At 33.9% G+C, this 19,851-nt stretch overlaps 1 protein-coding gene across 3 annotated transcripts in view; it reads right to left on the bottom strand.

Moving 5' to 3' along the window:
• Positions 1-9,881: 9,881 nt before the first annotated feature.
• Positions 9,882-19,851, bottom strand: part of LOC124353129 (fibroblast growth factor 17) — a 194,799-nt gene continuing 184,829 nt past the window's right edge. For all 3 annotated transcript variants that reach the window (XM_046802979.1, XM_046802980.1, XM_046802981.1), the window contains 2 exons: positions 13,456-13,562; positions 9,882-12,076 (listed from right to left, as the gene is read on the bottom strand). In XM_046802979.1, the coding sequence (XP_046658935.1) occupies positions 11,726-12,076; positions 13,456-13,562 (458 nt within the window). In that variant the 3' untranslated portion in view covers positions 9,882-11,725. The remainder of the gene's footprint in view (positions 12,077-13,455; positions 13,563-19,851) is intronic.

The following is a 19,851-nucleotide window of genomic DNA, read 5'->3' on the forward strand; positions in this document are numbered from 1 at the left end:
AATCTGAGAATCTTTCTAACATAATAAATGAGAAAAAGCAGAATCTGAAGGCGACACAGCGCATAGTGCTAGGTAGACCTGGATATAAAGTAAAAACAATGATCAAAGTAGACTCTTGGAGCAATTGGAAATTCTTTAAATATTATTAAATATTAATAAAAACACTACTTTTCCAAATTGTTTATTATTTCGGGCGAGGCCTTTCAAAACCAAAGGTTTCATCTTCAGGCAACTCCACAAATAAATATTTACATATTGTTTGTTAAAATTAATATTAAATTAACATATGGTGTAAAATGTAAATACAAAAATTTTGGAAATATTTCAGCCAGTATGAAAAAATTATATTTGACTAGAGTTTAATTTTTGAATAAATTCAGAAGAAAGAAGATTGGAATTTTCAATAGGGCCCTCTTCATTGTTTATGAGTTTTTCTTTACTTCTGTTTATGTATAGTGTTTCCCAAGCATTCAAGTTCAATTGGTTTTGTTATTTCTTTTATTAATTTTAGATTTGTAATTGATGTTCTGTGTCCTGAATCAATGCAGTGCTTGGCTACAGCAGATTTGTCAACTCTTCCATATTTTGTGTGCGATAAATGCTCTTTAAATCGTGTTTTTATTGTTCTTTTTGTTTGTCCAATATAAAATTTTGTCACAGTCATTGCATCCAATTTCATAAAATTCCGATTTATTATCATTTGAAATTTTGTCCTTAGGGTTTCCTAAAATTTGGGATAATTTGTTGCTTGTTCTGTGAGTGACAGTTTTATTTGTATGCTTTTTAAAAGTTTTGCATATTTGGTTTGAAAAAGTGCTGTATGTTGTGCAAATAAATTCATGTTTTGTGTCTTCAGGTGGTCTTAATGTTGTCTTATCTTTTCTACTTTTTCTTTTTAAAGCTTGTTTTAGTATATTGTCAATGAGTTGTGTAGTGTAACCATTGAACATAGCAATAGATTTGATGTAATTTAGTTCTTTCTTGTAGTTTTCTGTTGAAGTGGTGTATTTAACAGTCTATAAATCATTGAATTAAATGTTGCTCTTTTTTGTGCAGAAGGATGGTTAGATTCATTGATGATGAACCTATCTGTATGAGTTGGTTTTCTGTAGATATCGAATTCAAATTTTGTTTCATTTCTAATAACTAATACGTCTAAAAATGGGATACTATTGTTTTGTTCAATTTCATATGTAAATTTAATAGTAGGGTAAAACGAATTTAGAGTTGTGATAAAATCTTGTATGTTTTCATTTTTATTAATATTGCAAAAATATCATCGACGTATCTTATCCATTTTCTTGGGAAATATGTCATTTTAGATTTGGCTGTAGTTTCAAAATAGCTCATAAAAATATTGGCAATAAAACATGAGAGAGGATTTCCCATAGCTGTTCCATCAATTTGGGTATAATAAGATTCTCTATATTGGAATGTGCTCTGATTCATACATAAATTTATCATACGGGAGTATTCATCAATTATTTCCTTTTGTAAATTTTGAGAAGTTAAACCAATCTGTAATTATTTTAATTGTGTCCTTAATAGGAACATTAGGATAAAGCGATGTTACATCAAAAGAAACGAGATATTCATCTTCATATTAGAAACAATGTCTTTAATTGATTCTATAAAATCGTATCTGTTCTTGATGGAAAATGAAGGAAAACTTTCTAAAGTTTGAAGATTTTTCGACAACCATTGAGACAGAAAATATGTTGGGGAGTTTATACATGACACTATTGGTCGCATTCCATTCCCAGGTTTGTGTATTTTTGGGAGACAGTGTAATTTTGGAATGGTAGGATTAGGAACTATGAGTTTTCTATATAATTGGTTGTTAATTAAATTTTTACAGTTTTTTTAAGGTTTCTGATACTGATTTAGTGTACTTTTGGATTGGATTTTTTTGAAAGGATATTATATTGTCCAGTGTTTAAAATTTGTTTTAACTCTTTTATGATATTCTTCTTTGTTCATAATGACAATAGTATTACTTTTGTCAGCCTTCAAATAAAATACATTCTTCTGTTTAAGACGTTTTATTGTTCTATTGTATTTTGTGTTATGTAAATGTGAGGAACGTTTTTCTTTTAGATTCTTGGAAAAAGGTAGAGTATATGTCGGATCTTATGGCAGTTTTTGTACTCTCATCTAAATATTGAATGTTACTTTCTATATCAACAATTACATTTTCACTGTCATTTCTACTTGTTAGGTTAAAATTTAAACCTTTGTTTAAAAGATTCATTTCCTCTTCGTTAAATGTTTCTGATGACAAGTTACACACTAGTTGTTGGTTTTTGATAGGAAAATTTGGTTTCTTGATGAAGAAATGGCTCATTGGAATTTAGAAGTAATTTAAATTTGTTTTCTAACTTTTCCTGTTTCTTTTTGTATTTAAAATCAATACTATCCAGCATATTACAATATTTTTCTTGAAAAAGTTCATGATAGATCGTTGATAATATACTAAAAACAAGCTTTAAAAAGAAAAAGTAGAAAAGATAAGACAACATTAAGACCACCTGAGAAGACACAAAACATGAATTTATTTGCACCACATACAGCACTTTTTCAAACCAAATATGCAAAACTTTTAAAAAGCATACAAATAAAAACTGTCACTCACAGAACAAGCAACAAATTATCCCAAATTTTAGGAAACCCTAAGGACAAAATTTCAAATGATAATAAATCGGGAATTTATGAAATTGGATGCAATGACTGTGACAAAATTTTATATTGGACAAACAAAAAGAACAATAAAAACACGATTTAAAGAGCATTTATCGCACACAAAATATGGAAGAGTTGACAAATCTGCTGTAGCCAAGCACTGCATTGAATCAGGACACAGAACATCAATTACAAATCTAAAATTAATAAAAGAAATAACAAAACCAATGAACTTGAATGCTTGGGAAACACTATACATAAACAGAAGTAAAGAAAAACTCATGAACAATGAAGAGGGCCCTATTGAAAATTCCAATCTTCTTTCTTCTGAATTTATTCAAAAATTAAACTCTAGTCAAATATAATTTTTTCATACTGGCTGAAATATTTCCAAAATTTTTGTATTTACATTTTACACCATATGTTAATTTAATATTAATTTTAACAAACAATATGTAAATATTTATTTGTGGAGTTGCCTGAAGATGAAACCTTTGGTTTTGAAAGGCCTCGCCCGAAATAATAAACAATTTGGAAAAAGTAGTGTTTTTATTAATATTTAATAATATTTAATGATCAAAGTGTTTAATTAATTATTGAGGTTGAAGTGTTCTGAACATGTGTGTTCCTGAGTAAGCCTGATTTTGTGGCTTACTCTCTGATCTACCAATATGAAGGTTTGATTCCGCAATTACAGAGTTTTTAAATCTTCTTCTTTTCTCCTTGTGGCAAAATGCACGGTTTAGATACTGACTCTTTATTCAGTTCCAGAGATGGAATATGGCACAAGAGCAGTCATTGTCACATTTGAGAGTAACCTAAATCTGATACCTTTGTTCTGCAGAAGAGGAGATAGTAAAAAGTCAAAGCCAAAGAATGTCTTTTTTAACCAGGTGAAGTTGGGGCTAAGAAGCCCACTGTAACTATTAACCTGGGTACCAACGGCTTAAAAGTGACTTCCGAACCACCACCAATGGCCGGGCAGGCGGGCTGCTTGCAAGGACAGGATCGCTCAGCGGTACCTATCCAAGCAGCAGCCACGCTCGACGTGGTTTGATTTTATCTTGCGATAACCGCTGTACCCGTTGCACTCCCCATTTTCTGCGTTTTCTTAAATTTCTGGTACTAAATGGAGTTCTTGTGTTGTGTTTTGAATACCATGATAGTAATACAATATCTGGACAATAAGTCATCGAGGTTGTAAAAACTTTTCGTAGTGCACTATCAAGTGAATGAACAAGTTGAACTTAGAATGCATAAAACAATGACTACCAGGAATGAAAAAGCGGTACAACGAATATTACGTGTAAGAACAGAATAAATTCTAAACTTGTCAATATTTCTGTTTATTATGACACTTTTGCGTCATTTATGCTGCTGGTCCTGTAACACATTATTGCCGCATTGACCATTAAGGTAGTAACCGATGATCCATGCTCTTTACGGTCTAAGCACGTCAACAGAAGAACAATAGAGCTCGCCTATTTAACTGCTTTCATTTCTATTCACCACGAAATATATACTTGGGTATTTCAGCTTTAAACATTAGGCTAACGTATCCAGTGACATGGCCATCGTAAGGGTTTCCCGGCTCAAAGCGATTACAATTTTAATGTCGTGATATCAATTTTTCGGTGCAATTTGAGCCAAAGAACCTTCATAATAGTAATTTTTCAGTGTTCAATGTTTTTAATTATTAAAATAAATATAAAGATTGACAAATAGTGTTGCGACTATACAATTTACATTACTAATTTTACTCAGACGTCTAAATTTTCCTCTATATGTAATTTCAATGTTTTTCTGTACGGAAGTACAACACAAATAATTATCCTTACTGAATGTGTTTTTTTATGATGTGTTGTTTTTTTTCTGTTTTACGACGTGCTGCATAATGAAATAATATGTTTATGTTAAATGTGATATATGTTACCATCTTTCATGTTTTTCTTAGGCACCTGATTTGAAAGGATAATAGCTGTATAGTGATTGGCTGCAACTTAAGTAATCAAAGACTGGTATGATAAATCAGTCATAAATATCGCGTCTTAATAGTAGGCTAACATCAGCTATTTGATCATTTGTTTCTAGCTTCACTGGTGAAGCTTCTTCTTCCTTAATTACTCCCAGGGTTTATCTATTTTTCAACTCAAATCTTATTGCATGTTGGTTTTGTAACTGTGTTTTGAAAGAAGGTTTATATATGTTTTTTTATGAAAGGCTGTCTGTGGTTACGATGTACTTTGAAGGAAATTTGTGTATGATTTGTTTTTTTGTATTTGATTATTGTTTGTTGCATTTCATTTTGTAGTATATTAAGTAAACTTAGTCGGATTTAATTAAACTTAAGAGCAACATCATGAGGAATGAAGGCTTCAGACCGCATTTACCTGCTTTCTGTAGCGATCCAAGACAGAGGATTAGTAATTTAAAATCCAGAGATTATACTCTTCTGTAACTCTTTTCAAAACCGGACTTAAGCTATAGTTTGAACTTTATACTGTTATTAAATTTAATAAATATTTTTTCAAACAATATTCTTATGGGAAAAAAGCTCAAGAGCATTTGAATACGAAATGCTGGATAGGTTCAGATTTTAGATTAGAGAAAATCTGCATTATGACGATCCTCTAGCCCAATGAATGAAATTTTGAAAAATCAAAATTTTACAACTATTCTAATATATTGAGTATATAAAAAAACACACAATTTCATGAAAGGACTGAATTCAATTCAAAGTAAAAGCACTATAATAAAATCCAGCATAATTCGTATGTTTTCTTTTTTATAGAAACTGAGATTAATTGATATTGATGTTTTTTTTTTTTTTAATTTCAGTCGTGTTGTAAATTTTACGAATTGTTATTTATTCACATTTTAGTAGTCGTGATTTTTATATAATAAATTTATTCAACATTGTTTAAAGGAAGGTTTAAATTCCTGTTTTTAATTGCAAAACGAGCAAACTCCTGGTAAAAGTTTAGTGGCTTCATACAACTAGTTTGAGAAAGTTAGAAACAAAATAATGTTCCAAACAAACTTTAAGAGGTCTAGTGATCATTTACACAAAACGATGCAATTTTAACTCCAGTTCACCTTCTTCTTAATGCAGCGGCTTGAATCTGACCTGGAATTAAACTCAGCATTCGTAATCAACCCTGCCCACCATGGCTATCTTGTGTGTAGATTTATACAATGTTTAGATTTTTTAAGGTAGAGTTGCATAGTTTGCACATGATATGATTTACAAGATTAAATTATAGAATAGCCACTTCATAAGAGTTCAAGTACTAGCGTAGTACATTCAATTCCTGAATACTCCTCGAAAAGCACCAAGAAATGTATAAACACCTATAATGCTGTTTCGAAATGCTTTGTGGTATATAAAACAATTTCTCACAACAGAATAATGGAAAAATAATGAAACTAATGTAATATTTGTCTACATTGAGACCTGCATCCCTTACCAGCCCAGACGTGATGATGCATGTGTTGACACTTACATACGAGTAGATTTATTTACGTGAACATAGTTCAATAGAAATATTGTTCGGTTTTCATCAGTCCATTTTCACACCTGTATCCCTTACCAGCTCAGACGTGATGATGTTTGTGTTGACACTTACATAGATTTATTTACGTGAACATAGTTCAATAGAAACATTGTTCGGTTTTAATCAGTCCACTTTCAGACCTGCATCTCTTACCAGCCTATACGTGATGATGTTTGTGTTAACACTTACATAGATTTATTTACGTGAACATAGTTCAATAGAAAACATTGTTAGGTTTTAATCAGTCCACTTTCACACCTGCATCTCTTACCAGCCCAGACGTGATGATGTTTGTGTTGACACTTACACAGATTTATTTACGTGAACATAGTTCAATAGAAACATTGTTCGGTTTTCGTCAGTCCACTTTCACACCTGCATCTCTTACCAGCCCATACGTGATGATGTTTGTGTTGATACTTACATAGATTTATTTACGTGAACATAGTTCAATAGAAACATTGTTCGGTTTTAATCAGTCCACTTTCACACCTGTATCTCTTACCAGCCCAGACGTGGTGATGTTTGTGTTGATACTTACATAGATTTATTTACGTGAACATAGTTCAATAGAAACATTGTTCGGTTTTCGTCAGTCCACTTTCACACCTGTATCTCTTACCAGCCCAGACGTGATGATGTTTGTGTTGATACTTACATAGATTTATTTACGTGAACATAGTTCAATAGAAACATTGTTCGGTTTTAATCAGTCCACTTTCACACCTGCATCCCTTACCAGCCCAGACGTGATGATGTTTGTGTTGACACTTACATAAATTTATTTACGTGAACATAGTTCAATAGAAACATTGTTCGGTTTTCATCAGTCCACTTTCACACCTGCATCCCTTACCAGCCCAGACGTGATGATGTTTGTGTTAACACTTACATATATTTATTTACGTGAACATAGTTCAATAGAAACATTGTTCGGTTTTCATCAGTCCACTTTCACACCTGCATCCCTTACCAGCCCAGACGTGGTGATGTTTGTGTTGACACTTACATAAATTTATTTACGTGAACATAGTTCAATAGAAACATTGTTCGGTTTTAATCAGTCCACTTTCACACCTGCATCCCTTACCAGCCCAGACGTGATGATGTTTGTGTTAACACTTACATAGATTTATTTACGTGAACATAGTTCAATAGAAACATTGTTCGGTTTTAATCAGTCCACTTTCACACCTGCATCTCTTACCAGCCCAGACGTGATGATGTTTGTGTTGACACTTACATAGATTTATTTACGTGAACATAGTTCAATAGAAACATTGTTCGGTTTTAATCAGTCCACTTTCACTCCTGCATCTCTTACCAGCCCAGACGTGGTGATGTTTGTGTTGACACTTACATAAATTTATTTACGTGAACATAGTTCAATAGAAACATTGTTCGGTTTTAATCAGTCCACTTTCACACCTGTATCCCTTACCAGCCCAGACGTGATGATGTTTGTGTTGACACTTACATAGATTTATTTACGTGAACATAGTTCAATAGAAACATTGTTCGGTTTTCATCAGTCCACTTTCACACCTGCATCTCTTACCAGCCCAGACGTGGTGATGTTTGTGTTGACACTTACATAGATTTATTTACGTGAACATAGTTCAATAGAAACATTGTTCGGTTTTAATCAGTCCACTTTCACACCTGCATCCCTTACCAGCCCAGACGTGGTGATGTTTGTGTTGACACTTACATAAATTTATTTACGTCAACATATTTCAATAGAAACATTTTTCGGTTTTAATCAGTCCACTTTCACACCTGCATCTCTTACCAGCCCAGACGTGATGATGTTTGTGTTGACACTTACATAGATTTATTTACGTGAACATAGTTCAATAGAAATATTGTTCGTTTTTAATCAGTCCACTTTCACACCTGCATCTCTTACCAGCTCAGACGTGGTGATGTTTGTGTTGAAACTTACATATATTTATTTACGTGCACATAGTTCAATAGAAATATTGTTCGTTTTTAATCAGTCCACTTTCACACCTGCATCCCTTACCAGCTCAGACGTGGTGATGTTTGTGTTGAAACTTACATATATTTATTTACGTGCACATAGTTCAATAGAAACATTGTTCGGTTTTAATCAGTCCACTTTCACGCCTGCATCCCTTACCAGCCCAGACGTGATGATGTTTGTGTTAACACTTACATAGATTTATTTACGTGAACATAGTTCAATAGAAACATTGTTCGGTTTTAATCAGTCCACTTTCACACCTGCATCTCTTACCAGCCCAGACGTGATGATGTTTGTGTTGATACTTACATAGATTTATTTACGTGAACATAGTTCAATAGAAACATTGTTCGGTTTTAATCAGTCCACTTTCACACCTGTATCCCTTACCAGCCCAGACGTGATGATGTTTGTGTTGATACTTACATAGATTTATTTACGTGAACATAGTTCAATAGAAACATTGTTCGGTTTTAATCAGTCCACTTTCACACCTGTATCCCTTACCAGCCCAGACGTGGTGATGTTTGCGTTGACACTTACATAAATTTATTTACGTGAACATAGTTCAATAGAAACATTGTTCGGTTTTAATCAGTCCACTTTCACACCTGCATCCCTTACCAGCCCAGACGTGATGATGTTTGTGTTGATACTTACATAGATTTATTTACGTGAACATAGTTCAATAGAAACATTGTTCGGTTTTAATCAGTCCACTTTCACACCTGTATCCCTTACCAGCTCAGACGTGGTGATGTTTGTGTTGACACTTACATAAATTTATTTACGTGAACATAGTTCAATAGAAACATTGTTCGGTTTTAATCAGTCCACTTTCACACCTGCATCCCTTACCAGCTCAGACGTGGTGATGTTTGTGTTGACACTTACATAAATTTATTTACGTGAACATAGTTCAATAGAAATATTGTTCGTTTCATCAGTCCACTTTCACACCTGCATCCCTTACCAGCTCAGACGTGGTGATGTTTGTGTTGACACTTACATAAATTTATTTACGTGAACATAGTTCAATAGAAATATTGTTCGTTTTTCATCAGTCCACTTTCACACCTGCATCACTTACCAGCTCAGACGTGGTGATGTTTGTGTTGACACTTACATAAATTTATTTACGTGAACATAGTTCAATAGAAATATTGTCCGGTTTTAATCAGTCCACTTTCACACTGTATCCCTTACCATCCCAAACGTGATGACGTATGTGATGATACTTACATAAAGTTCTGGTTTGTTGACACTAACATAGAGATTTGTTTTTTAAACCATAGTTTAATTGGAACATTATTTTTGTTTTTTCAGTCCACATTCACATTTGTATGTTTTTACTAGCCCAAACGTTATAATACGTGTGTAGACACTTCTATGGAGATTTATCGTATGTGAACATTTTTTAGTTTTAATCAGTCCACTATCACACCTTCCTGCAAGTTATTACGTGTAACTAGCCCTAATTCTAGCTCAGATAATACATTTAAAGGTAAAAAAGTTTAAGACTATTATCTACTCTGCACTGTTCAAGTATAAAACTTAACGTTTTATAAAATCTCACAATAAGCTTCTCCAAAAGTGGTTTTGAAAAATCGAACGTGTCACATTTTCACCAGTGGGGATTTTTGGAAATAAAACACTTCTCCGATGTTCTTGAAAAAAGAAAATGTTATACTTTATTGTTATAATACTGTTAAAAATAACATCAGTTTAAATAATAACATAATATATTTTGGAACAGTTTTAAGTTGGTGCAAAATAATCAATTGAAATAAAAGAGGTTCAATATACACAAAATCGATAATGTACAAAATATTTAATTAGCAATTAGTAAAAGGATTCTTAAAATCGAAAGTACCTCCTACTTACACATAATTATTGCGACATGTACATAATCTAGTCTAGTTATAGTTAAAGCTTACATATAATCTAATATAAATAAAATTTGTACAAAAATCTAACCTAAAAATACAAAGTGCTGTTCTTGCATCGTACCGCAAACACCTGGTAACATGGATCTCATAGCGGTCGGTATAGAACTGCAGCGGTCATCACTACACACCGTGTGCAGGTCCCTAACTCCAAAACACTCTCATCGTGTTTCCAACACTTAGTTTGCACTCACTTTTTAAACTAGTATCTGTCACTAAATTTTGAAAAAAAATTCATATTGGGGACCCACTTTTAGTGAGAAGTCCAATTTTACCAAAGGGTTGCAAGAATTGTAGAAGCTCCGCAATTATGAATTACAGTTTTATTTTCTCTTTCTATCTGTCCATCCACGGTTTAATTCATAATAAATTATCTACGTTCGGTATTAGTACATATTATAGTCGTGTGGATTTTCTATGCCGTAGTTGAATTAAAAGCAGAAAGGTGTGGGGAAGCCTTATGAAGCAATGTAAGTATACACTAGCACTCTACCTTTACATCTTTTAATTCGACTATAAAATTACATACATGTATTTAATAGTCAAACTGTAAAAACTACTTAAAAGATGTCGTAAAATATTTATTTTATTAGTTTTTGGAATTAAAATAATAATTTATATTCTTTTGTGAAATTCGACAACAGAACAATTTAATGTTATTTTGTCTAGCTAGTCACTACTAGTAGCCGAATGTTTTCTCCTTGATTTGGATAGGAAATTAATATAATGTATACATTTCTGTATACAACAAACATGTGTTTATGAATGTACAGACGAGGAACTTCATTAGCTACTTTGTGCTTATGTGCAACTGACGGGTATAATACATTCTATATATACACGTACTAATAAGTATTAATGAAGCAACATGTGCACGTGAATGCTAATGCCCTAATATATATGTATAAACTGTACATGCGTGGTGGAATGTAGAGGAAGTTACGCTATTAAATGAACAATTGAACTATTCAGTTCGGAACCATATCAGTCTTGTTATACCGTTATCACCTCTTACTTCACTAAGTGCGTTGAAAAGTACAAAATGAGTAAGTTCCATAAATTATGCTGATACTTAAAGTAAAAAATATGATAGAAATGTACAAAATATACAACAGAATAGGTGAACATCCGGTGATCGCTACGCTACAGCGGATACGAGAGCTGCTCACTCCCGGGAGTGAATGAGGGTAGCGAGTTTCAACTTTTCAAAGTTAAAATAAATAAACGATCGAGATATACTTCAACTGGTTTTCCAAACGTAGCGGAATTATTGTCAGCATTGGTGTGAATGTGTCGCCTTTGCTTTTCATTATTGTCATACATTAACACACGGAAAGCACATTCACGTCGACATCGATCGAGGCTTGAAGCTTGCCGGCCGATCTCCGGGCTTAGCACTATCAGATCTACATATTGACACCGAACATCAAGCGTATACAAAATGCTGTATGAGGCTTGTATATACAATAAGTACACGGGCGGAGGGTTGCTAGCTTGCTTGCGTCTCCGGCGGCCGCCGCCGTCACCCTCGTGCGTCAGTCACGACCCCGGTCCAGTCTCTAAGGGTAGTTCACGAATTTCCTGTGGTGGTTCTTGTGTCTTATCCTAGGCGCCGTTCTCCTCTCGGGGGACCGCTTCTTGCCGTAGGCCACCCGTCTCAAGACCGGGTCCGTCGACTCGTTGTACGTCCCCGAAGCCATCCTCATGTTGTGCGACAGGATGTCGAACTTCTGGTCCAGCTTGATGAAGTTCAGACACTTGGGGTTGTGCGGGGTGGCCGTCCCCCGCAGGGGCTTCCCTCGCCTGTTGAACCCCATGAACCTCGTCTCGTCCACGACCGACCGGAATCTGTTGTACCCGTTTTGCACCATGTTCTCGTAGAATTGACACATTTCGCCTCGGAACCTCTTCTGTAACAGGACAAGTGAAGGTGTCAATGACTTCAGCTCCGGAGTCTTGAATGTTAAATTTGTAACAATCACTGACTGATAATTTAAAATACAGGGTAAACTCAATAAAATTGAGTGGAGAAACATATAAAAACGTCCACGGTATATTATTTACAATTTTATTACGTAATGACAGTACTGTTATCTAAGCAAAAATATTTGATAATATGCATTAAAATTACATTTAATCATGGATTAGAAAAGTAATTAAGTTATTTATAAACGGACTATGTATATTTAGTATACTCTATATTCTGTACATTTACATATATTTAGTTAAATACATCTGGTGAGAAAAATAAAAAATGAGTAAACTTTAAATTTGTTTTTAAATTAGACGGAATTAAATCTTTGTCTTAAAACGTGTTATAATTTAGTAATAATAAAATTGTGTCATTATATGGTTTAAAATTAAATTATTCTACTTAGAAATTGAAACTTTGCTGTATAAGGTGTTCAAAAAGTACCAGGCCAGTTTAAACATTACAGATAAAGACATAAGGCTTAACACATCTAAAAATATACTGTTCTTAGCCATTATCAAATATTTATCACCTATGGGGTACGGTCCGCAAAGTTCGCAGGAAAATCTTAAATGAGAGCATACGTACATATCACGTTGAAAGACTTTTTGAGTATTACACAACGGCAAAAAATCGATTGAAAAAGTTATTTGTTTGGAAATACTTTAGCTATTTTATTCTTTTAACATCCACATAGTTGGTATGAAAAGAGTCCCTAATTGACTTCGTCATATTGTTATGGTTTTACACAAGTTCAACTTCGCACTTCAATAAAGGGCACAATATTGATGTACATCCAGAACTATGCTCCTTTAAAAGATTTTCTTCTAAATCCTTACGGGCCGTCCCCCATGTACGATAAACATTTGATAGTGACCGAAAACAGTATATTTTTAGGTGTAATATAAATGTGTGTTAAGTCTCATATTTTTATCTGCAATTGTTAAAAGAATCATAGATAAACTCAGACAATTTTTAAACATCCTGATCTACACAATATACACTGAATTTTATTATTCTAAAAAAAATGCTTAAATATAAAATTTATATATTTTAATTAATACAATCACGACTCTTCAATCCTTGATTGGAACAATTTTAACTATTTGATATAATACGTCTACACAAAATACTAGTAAAAATGAGTATTCGAATTATTATATTATTTAACTTAATTTATTTACGATTCTGAATGTTTAATGACAGTATATAATCTTGATATTACTGTTTGCATTACTTTTTCAACATATCATAATAGATTTTTAATGCACGTCACGTGATTATATTATTATCTAACTATATGTGCGAGCGGCTTACCGAGCCTACTAGCTTCCACTTCTGGTTGAAACAGAGAAACCTCCTGGACTCTTCTGCGAAGATGGTCAACTTTACACTAAAATCCAGAGATCGTATAGTCAGGTTACCTGCAACATTAAACAATCATGTAACATCATGTTGGTATTATAATCTGACAAACTAATTTAACATGTAATGGTTGTTGTAAAATATGAACTCTCGTACACCTTTTTAAAATTGTACAATTGTCTTTTAGACCTCTGGAACTCCATTGTGAGTTAAAAACCTATTCAAGGTTAATTTAATGTGAAAGATCTGGTCTTCTTCTCGCTTGCGAAAAATTTATGAAGGTTGTTTGATAAATTCAATGCAAAGTGAGAGGAACACAGTATTCTTGTGTATTGCGGTATTTTCAGTTACTAACTTCTTTCACGAACATTCACCGTTTTCCAGGCAAATCAAATTAATCTGGATTTGGAACTCTTTAAATTGTACAGGACATAATTTTAAAAAACTTTACTGTTTCGAACAATATTTTCGTGTGTTCCAAAACCGATTTTCTATTTCAGTTGATAGTAAATGTTTAATGAACTCTTACCTTTACAAACTATTGAGAGCTTTTTCGTCATTAAAAAAATAGTTTTGAAAGAATAACAATTTTTTTTCTTATACTTAAAAAATTATGAAAATTGCTAGAAAAATTATTTTTGTTTTTCATAAAAATTTATGAAGGTGGTTTGATAAATTTATGCAAAGCGAGAGGAAAATACATTATTCTTGTGTATTGCGGTATTTTCAATTACTAAATTTGTTCACGTAAATTCACCGTTTTCAAGGTAGCGTTTGGAACTCTTTAAATTATATAGGATGTAATTAAACAATTTTAATGTTTCAAAAAATATTTTCGTGTGTTCCAAAAACGATTTTCAGTTGGTATTAAGTTTTTAATGAATCCTACATGTTTCAATTTATTAAGAGCTTGTTCGTAACATAAATTTTTTTTAAAGGTATACACATTTTTTCTGAACAAAGGACACGTAACAGAATTTGTTTAATTGCCACCACTGACCTACTCCCCCTTCCCCCTCTACTAGGACCGGGCGAGCATGAAGGGGTAAATTAATTCAGCTATGTAAGGAATAGACCGGGTCCACTTTTAACCGAGAAAACAATGAATTATTAATTACACGAGGTTCAAGTGTTTTCCCAGTCGTATTGTGGGCCAGTGACCCGTGTATTTGAGAAACCCTTGACTCCAACCCGTCTACCCAACTTCCTATTCATTAAAACCTATCCACTGCAGGAAAAATTAACTGAGCTTGGTTATAAAAATGTCGTAACTCAAATTTTATTAAGCTGTAATGACATTTTTCTATTTCAATAATAACATATCATTTACATAGCATTCTCTGACATTCTTGGACGATTTTAACTGTCTTTGTGGAGTTATCAAAAAATATTACTGTATATAACTAGCGAACTTCCTTTTCTTTAACAGACAGTGGGGAGGGGTTTTTTGGGGAGAGGGAGGGGAATGGCGTAGGTTTGAATTTGAAGTGTTTTCAATTTACTTCCTCCCTCTTCATAAAAAAAGACCCAACACAGACTTGTCAAAGTCTATATCACATTGACTGTTATTTCTTACTATATTATGATATACGAATCGAATGAGTACCACATTAAATTTATTAAATTTATTGGAATCGTATAATTTGTATATTTCTATGACATTAAACCACTGTATATTTCTATGAAGTTTACTCTGTTCTGTTATTTTTTATCTTTTACTCAGTTTATACTGACATGTAAAACCTATATTTATAAACAACTAAATGGAACAAGGGTTTTCAGTTGAAACAGCACAAATTCCAAAGAGTGTTTTAAACTATATTTACTGTAGCTGGAAAGTTATTGTAAAGTAGTTTAATTATATCCATTATTTTTCTGCATTTTAAACATTACATTTCTGTGTAAGTTTTGAGGCTCTCTAGGTTACTGATAAACATAAAAGTGGAATTTTTATTGCAATAGTTCAATTGCTAGGCTAGCAATCAAGATTGGTAAATTAAGCAATATGGGAGTGCACTAAATAATCTAAACTTTCTCAAAGACTCCAAATTAATATCATTCGACTAATTCAATCAGGATATTTAAGCACATATAAAAGTACTATGTAAGATTTGTAAGACTATGTAGAAATTTTATTAAAAAGTTTAATTTAAAAGTGGAATTTGTATTGCAATAGTTGAATTACTAAGCTAGCATATCCAAAAACCCATATACAACTTTATCGCGTTTTATTAAAGTAACGATTCTCTTTATCCTCCGATTCTCTTTACCCTCATGTAATAAATTCTTCTACTGGATATGGTGATCAAAACGACGTTTTACTATTTACTCTTACCGTTGAGTAATCATAGATCGCGCATCTGCGCAGGCATGTCTTAGGTGGGTCCTTCAGACAGGAAAGAAGTAGTTTGTAAACACTTGGCATCTAACAAACCTTGGCATTTTTTGCCAAACACCATGGTCAGACAGAGAACATTGCCGCAGCCGACGCGAGAAACGGAATGTGAACAAGTGGGTGAGGCGAGAATCAATACACGATGTGATTCCACGAACCGCAGTCTGAGGTGGGTACGTGGGTCCACAGTAGACCGTAGATGCCTTCAAGTTCTTCTACTCCTCAGTAGAGTGTACCGCATTACTTAAGAGACTTCTGCAGCATTAATATTTGGCCCCTCTCGAAAACACGAGGCAAAATTAATTAATTTAACCCTAGAACACTACCGTGATTTGACATACCTTTGTTACTACCGATACGTAAAATTTTACGTAGCATGTTTATTTTTGTTTTTTAGGTTATGTAAAGGTTTATTTTCATGCCTGTGTATTGTGTTTGTGTATATTCTTGCCTATGTGCTTACTTAAGGTGATGATGCGTGTGTTTAAGCATGCGTGCATGTGTGATACATGGTGTTTTCCTAACCTTATCTTCATATCTACAATGCCATAAAAACTTATCTTTCCAAAAAGCCTACAAATTTTCTACTAACTCCAAGACTTTTATTTATGAAAAAAAACCAAAAATAGTTTTAGTTACTTATTTTACTATACACACTTATACGTAAAATATACGTATTTTTTTATCAAGCAATACTACCGCTACGTAAAATTGACGCACGGCCTAAATAAAAATCAATATTGAGATAAGAAAAAGAACTACACACACCCTTACACCTCGGAGGACGAACGACCATTGATCAGTAGAAGCACTGCTCAAAGCTTAAACAGGAAGGTTGGGGGGGAGAGTAGGTGTGACTATAAACATGACGTATATATACGTAAAAATTACGCACGGTAGTGTTCTAGGGTTGTTTAAATTTTATTTGTTTTAATTTTTTTATTGTTGAATTCTTCCAAATAACTCCTTACAAAAGAGGCAGGGTTGCCTTAAATTTCAGGGTTGACTCATCTTAAACATTTTGCTATCCGCCAAAAAGTACGTATTTACTAAGAAATTGACAAGGTTCTTTTTCTGTGCAAAAATCTGTTAAAAATTACAGTGGGTAGATTTTTGCCTCCCATGAATCAACGTTTGGTTACGTACTGACCATCTACAGTGAGTGCCTACAACTGGCTTATTCTTGGGGCGTCAGAAAGGACAATTGCTTCGGTTTTTCGAAAGTATTTATTTAGTACTATATTTGTGAAAGAAAAGACTCTTAATCTTGCAAACCGTGACTTACTTTTCCCGCTTGTATTTTATATATTATTACAAATTACGTAAATGTTCACCTGACTTATCAGTAAATAAACTTTGAATATACATTTTTTAGCTTTTATCGCCATAAATTTTACGGTATAACTTATAAATATTTATTTTTGAGGTACATTTCGTTTAGAAAATCAGCCTAGTGTAATTATACTCATGGTAGAACTTGAGGAAAATTTCTACATACCTTCATCAAACATGACCCCCAGAGTCAAAAATACACTCCCGTTCCAAAGTTTATATAAGTGTTTATATATATATATATATATATATATATATATATATATATATATATATATATATATATATATTTGTGTGTGTGCTATATAACGCTGCTTGTTGAAACGATGACTGTCACCAAAAAAAGCTAAAACAAGTTAAATTTGGTTCAAAAAATTGTTTTATGAATATCTCGATTAATTTCGTTCGCCAGCTTGGTACGTCAATTCATTCCACAATGGCGACCATTCAAACATTAAACAAATTCCGTTATTTGTGAACCTGGAGAAAAACCAAAGTGTTCTGGAATGCTTTTACAATTTCCTATAGTTTTTATTACATACGGCTTTCGAGATATGAAGTATATGTAAATCTCACGATAGAAATATTTATTTAAGTTGTCATAAAATCTACCTACTTCTTCCGTCTGAGCCGGAAGCTGTTTCATCGTTCCACTAAAATAGCACCACAATAGCCACACCAGCGATTTAACAATTACAGCGAGATTGACATTTGCTGTGACACATAAAGCGGAAACTAAAACCACGTCCCTCTTCATCATTGTGGTTTTGAGTCATGAAAACAATAATAATCTTTATATGTCTGGCACAACTCACATTTCCATGTTTACTCACGAGTAGCCATGCTTTCAACTGGTAATGGATAACGTAGCTATGACAGGAAGGGTTGATCCAATTGAATTTTGAGTTTAGCTCCAGTTCACTTTCCTTCTATCGCAGCGTCTGTATCTGACGCTGCCTCAGACTTGACTCCTGGAATCTGGAGTCATGTTCGTCTGAAAAGATCCAAAGAAAGTCGACGACGAAAAAGCTCAAAACTAAACATTTACATCGTTTCGACATCAGAGATTTTGAGATTAGCTCCAGTTCACCTGCCTTTTATTGCAGCGTCTGGTATCTGACGCTGTCTCAGACTTCAATGTACAAAACAAAAAATACAATTCAATCAACCCTTTCTACCATAGCACGTTACATGTAGAAAACTCGGTTGCTCTATCACCGCTGTCGGTTGCTGTTTGAGTGTCTCAACAGTGTATCTGATGAGACACTGATACTAATACTTCACCTACTTATAAGTGTCTCTGATGTAAAACCATGTAAATGCTTCTTTTTGGGGTTTTTCCGTTGTCGACTTTCTTTGAATCTCTTCGGAATGACTCCAAATTCCAGGAGTCAAGTCTGAGACAGCGTCAGATACCAGACGCTGCTATAAAAGGAAGGTGAACTGGAACTAAACTCAAAGTTCAAGGTACTGGATAGTGTTACAGATCGATAGTATTTGCAAATATCAGTTATTGCAGTACCACAGCCCCAAATTATCAGATATATTCCTTTTCAAAAGTGCTGATCCTGCAAACTTTAGACTGGTTTAGAATATGCTTTACGGTATCAACAAATTAGATGACGTCAAAAAAGCAACACTTTATAAAAATGTGAAACACCCTGGATGGCTGCGAGGAGGACAGAGTAAAGAATCGAACCTCGAAGCGATTTCTGGAAGCAGGGCGTCCACACGCTGCTCTGCGTTGGTAGTTTTCAAATATTGGTTGAGTAAGGTGTAGTCCTCGTCTGACCGGGCCGACCTGTTTGTGATGCTGTAAAAAACACCCCTTTAAAAGCAATCATCGATGTTTGTTCGTTTCTTCTGTCAATAGATAAAGGAATGTTCGGAGCCCAGATACCGAGGTGGCCCTCAACCCAGTCTGTTCATTCATCTCCTCGCCTAACTCGTCTGCTGCCGCTCCTCGCCCGCTTTCTATAATACCAATTTAGTTCCAAAGTCCTCAAAGCCGGACGCCAGGTTTTACTACTCGTTCAATAGGCTAATGTACCGATACCGATCCGAGTGGTATTGGGCTTATCCATTCAAGGATGCGGCCAGGTCGGGGCTTTCAGTTTACTACTACGGCGGGTCATCGATTTCAGGCTTTGAGTTCACAGTATTCTGCACTAATTTATAAGATTGTATAAACTCTTCGTACATTATGTGGGATTATTGTATCGTATTTTTGCAGGCTCAATTTTTGGATGGTGCAAAAAAGATGAAGTTCGGTCTAAGAAGCACTCTATAATACCAAACCTGGGGACTTCCGAAACCACTACCAGTGGCCGGACAGGCGGACAGCTTGCAAGAATATGAGAGCGGTCCTCCTGATTTTCTGGATAATTCCCACACTCAAAATTTGTTTAGATTCACTTTACAAACCTGTTACTGGAAGGCTTACAATTAGAGGACTTTGATTAAACACTAGTTTTGGGTTAGAACCATAGAATCTCTCGATCAGAATTTCCAGCATGGCGTGAATATATCCTTCCAAACGAACTTTCCAACTAAACCAAACAAGGACACCATATGTTACAGGCTTTCTTGAGGTTGCAAGCCTATAGTTCATTGTGTTCTTG

This window comes from Homalodisca vitripennis, chromosome 1 (genome assembly GCF_021130785.1).
Source record: "Homalodisca vitripennis isolate AUS2020 chromosome 1, UT_GWSS_2.1, whole genome shotgun sequence".
Classification (NCBI taxonomy): Eukaryota; Metazoa; Arthropoda; class Insecta; order Hemiptera; family Cicadellidae; genus Homalodisca; species Homalodisca vitripennis.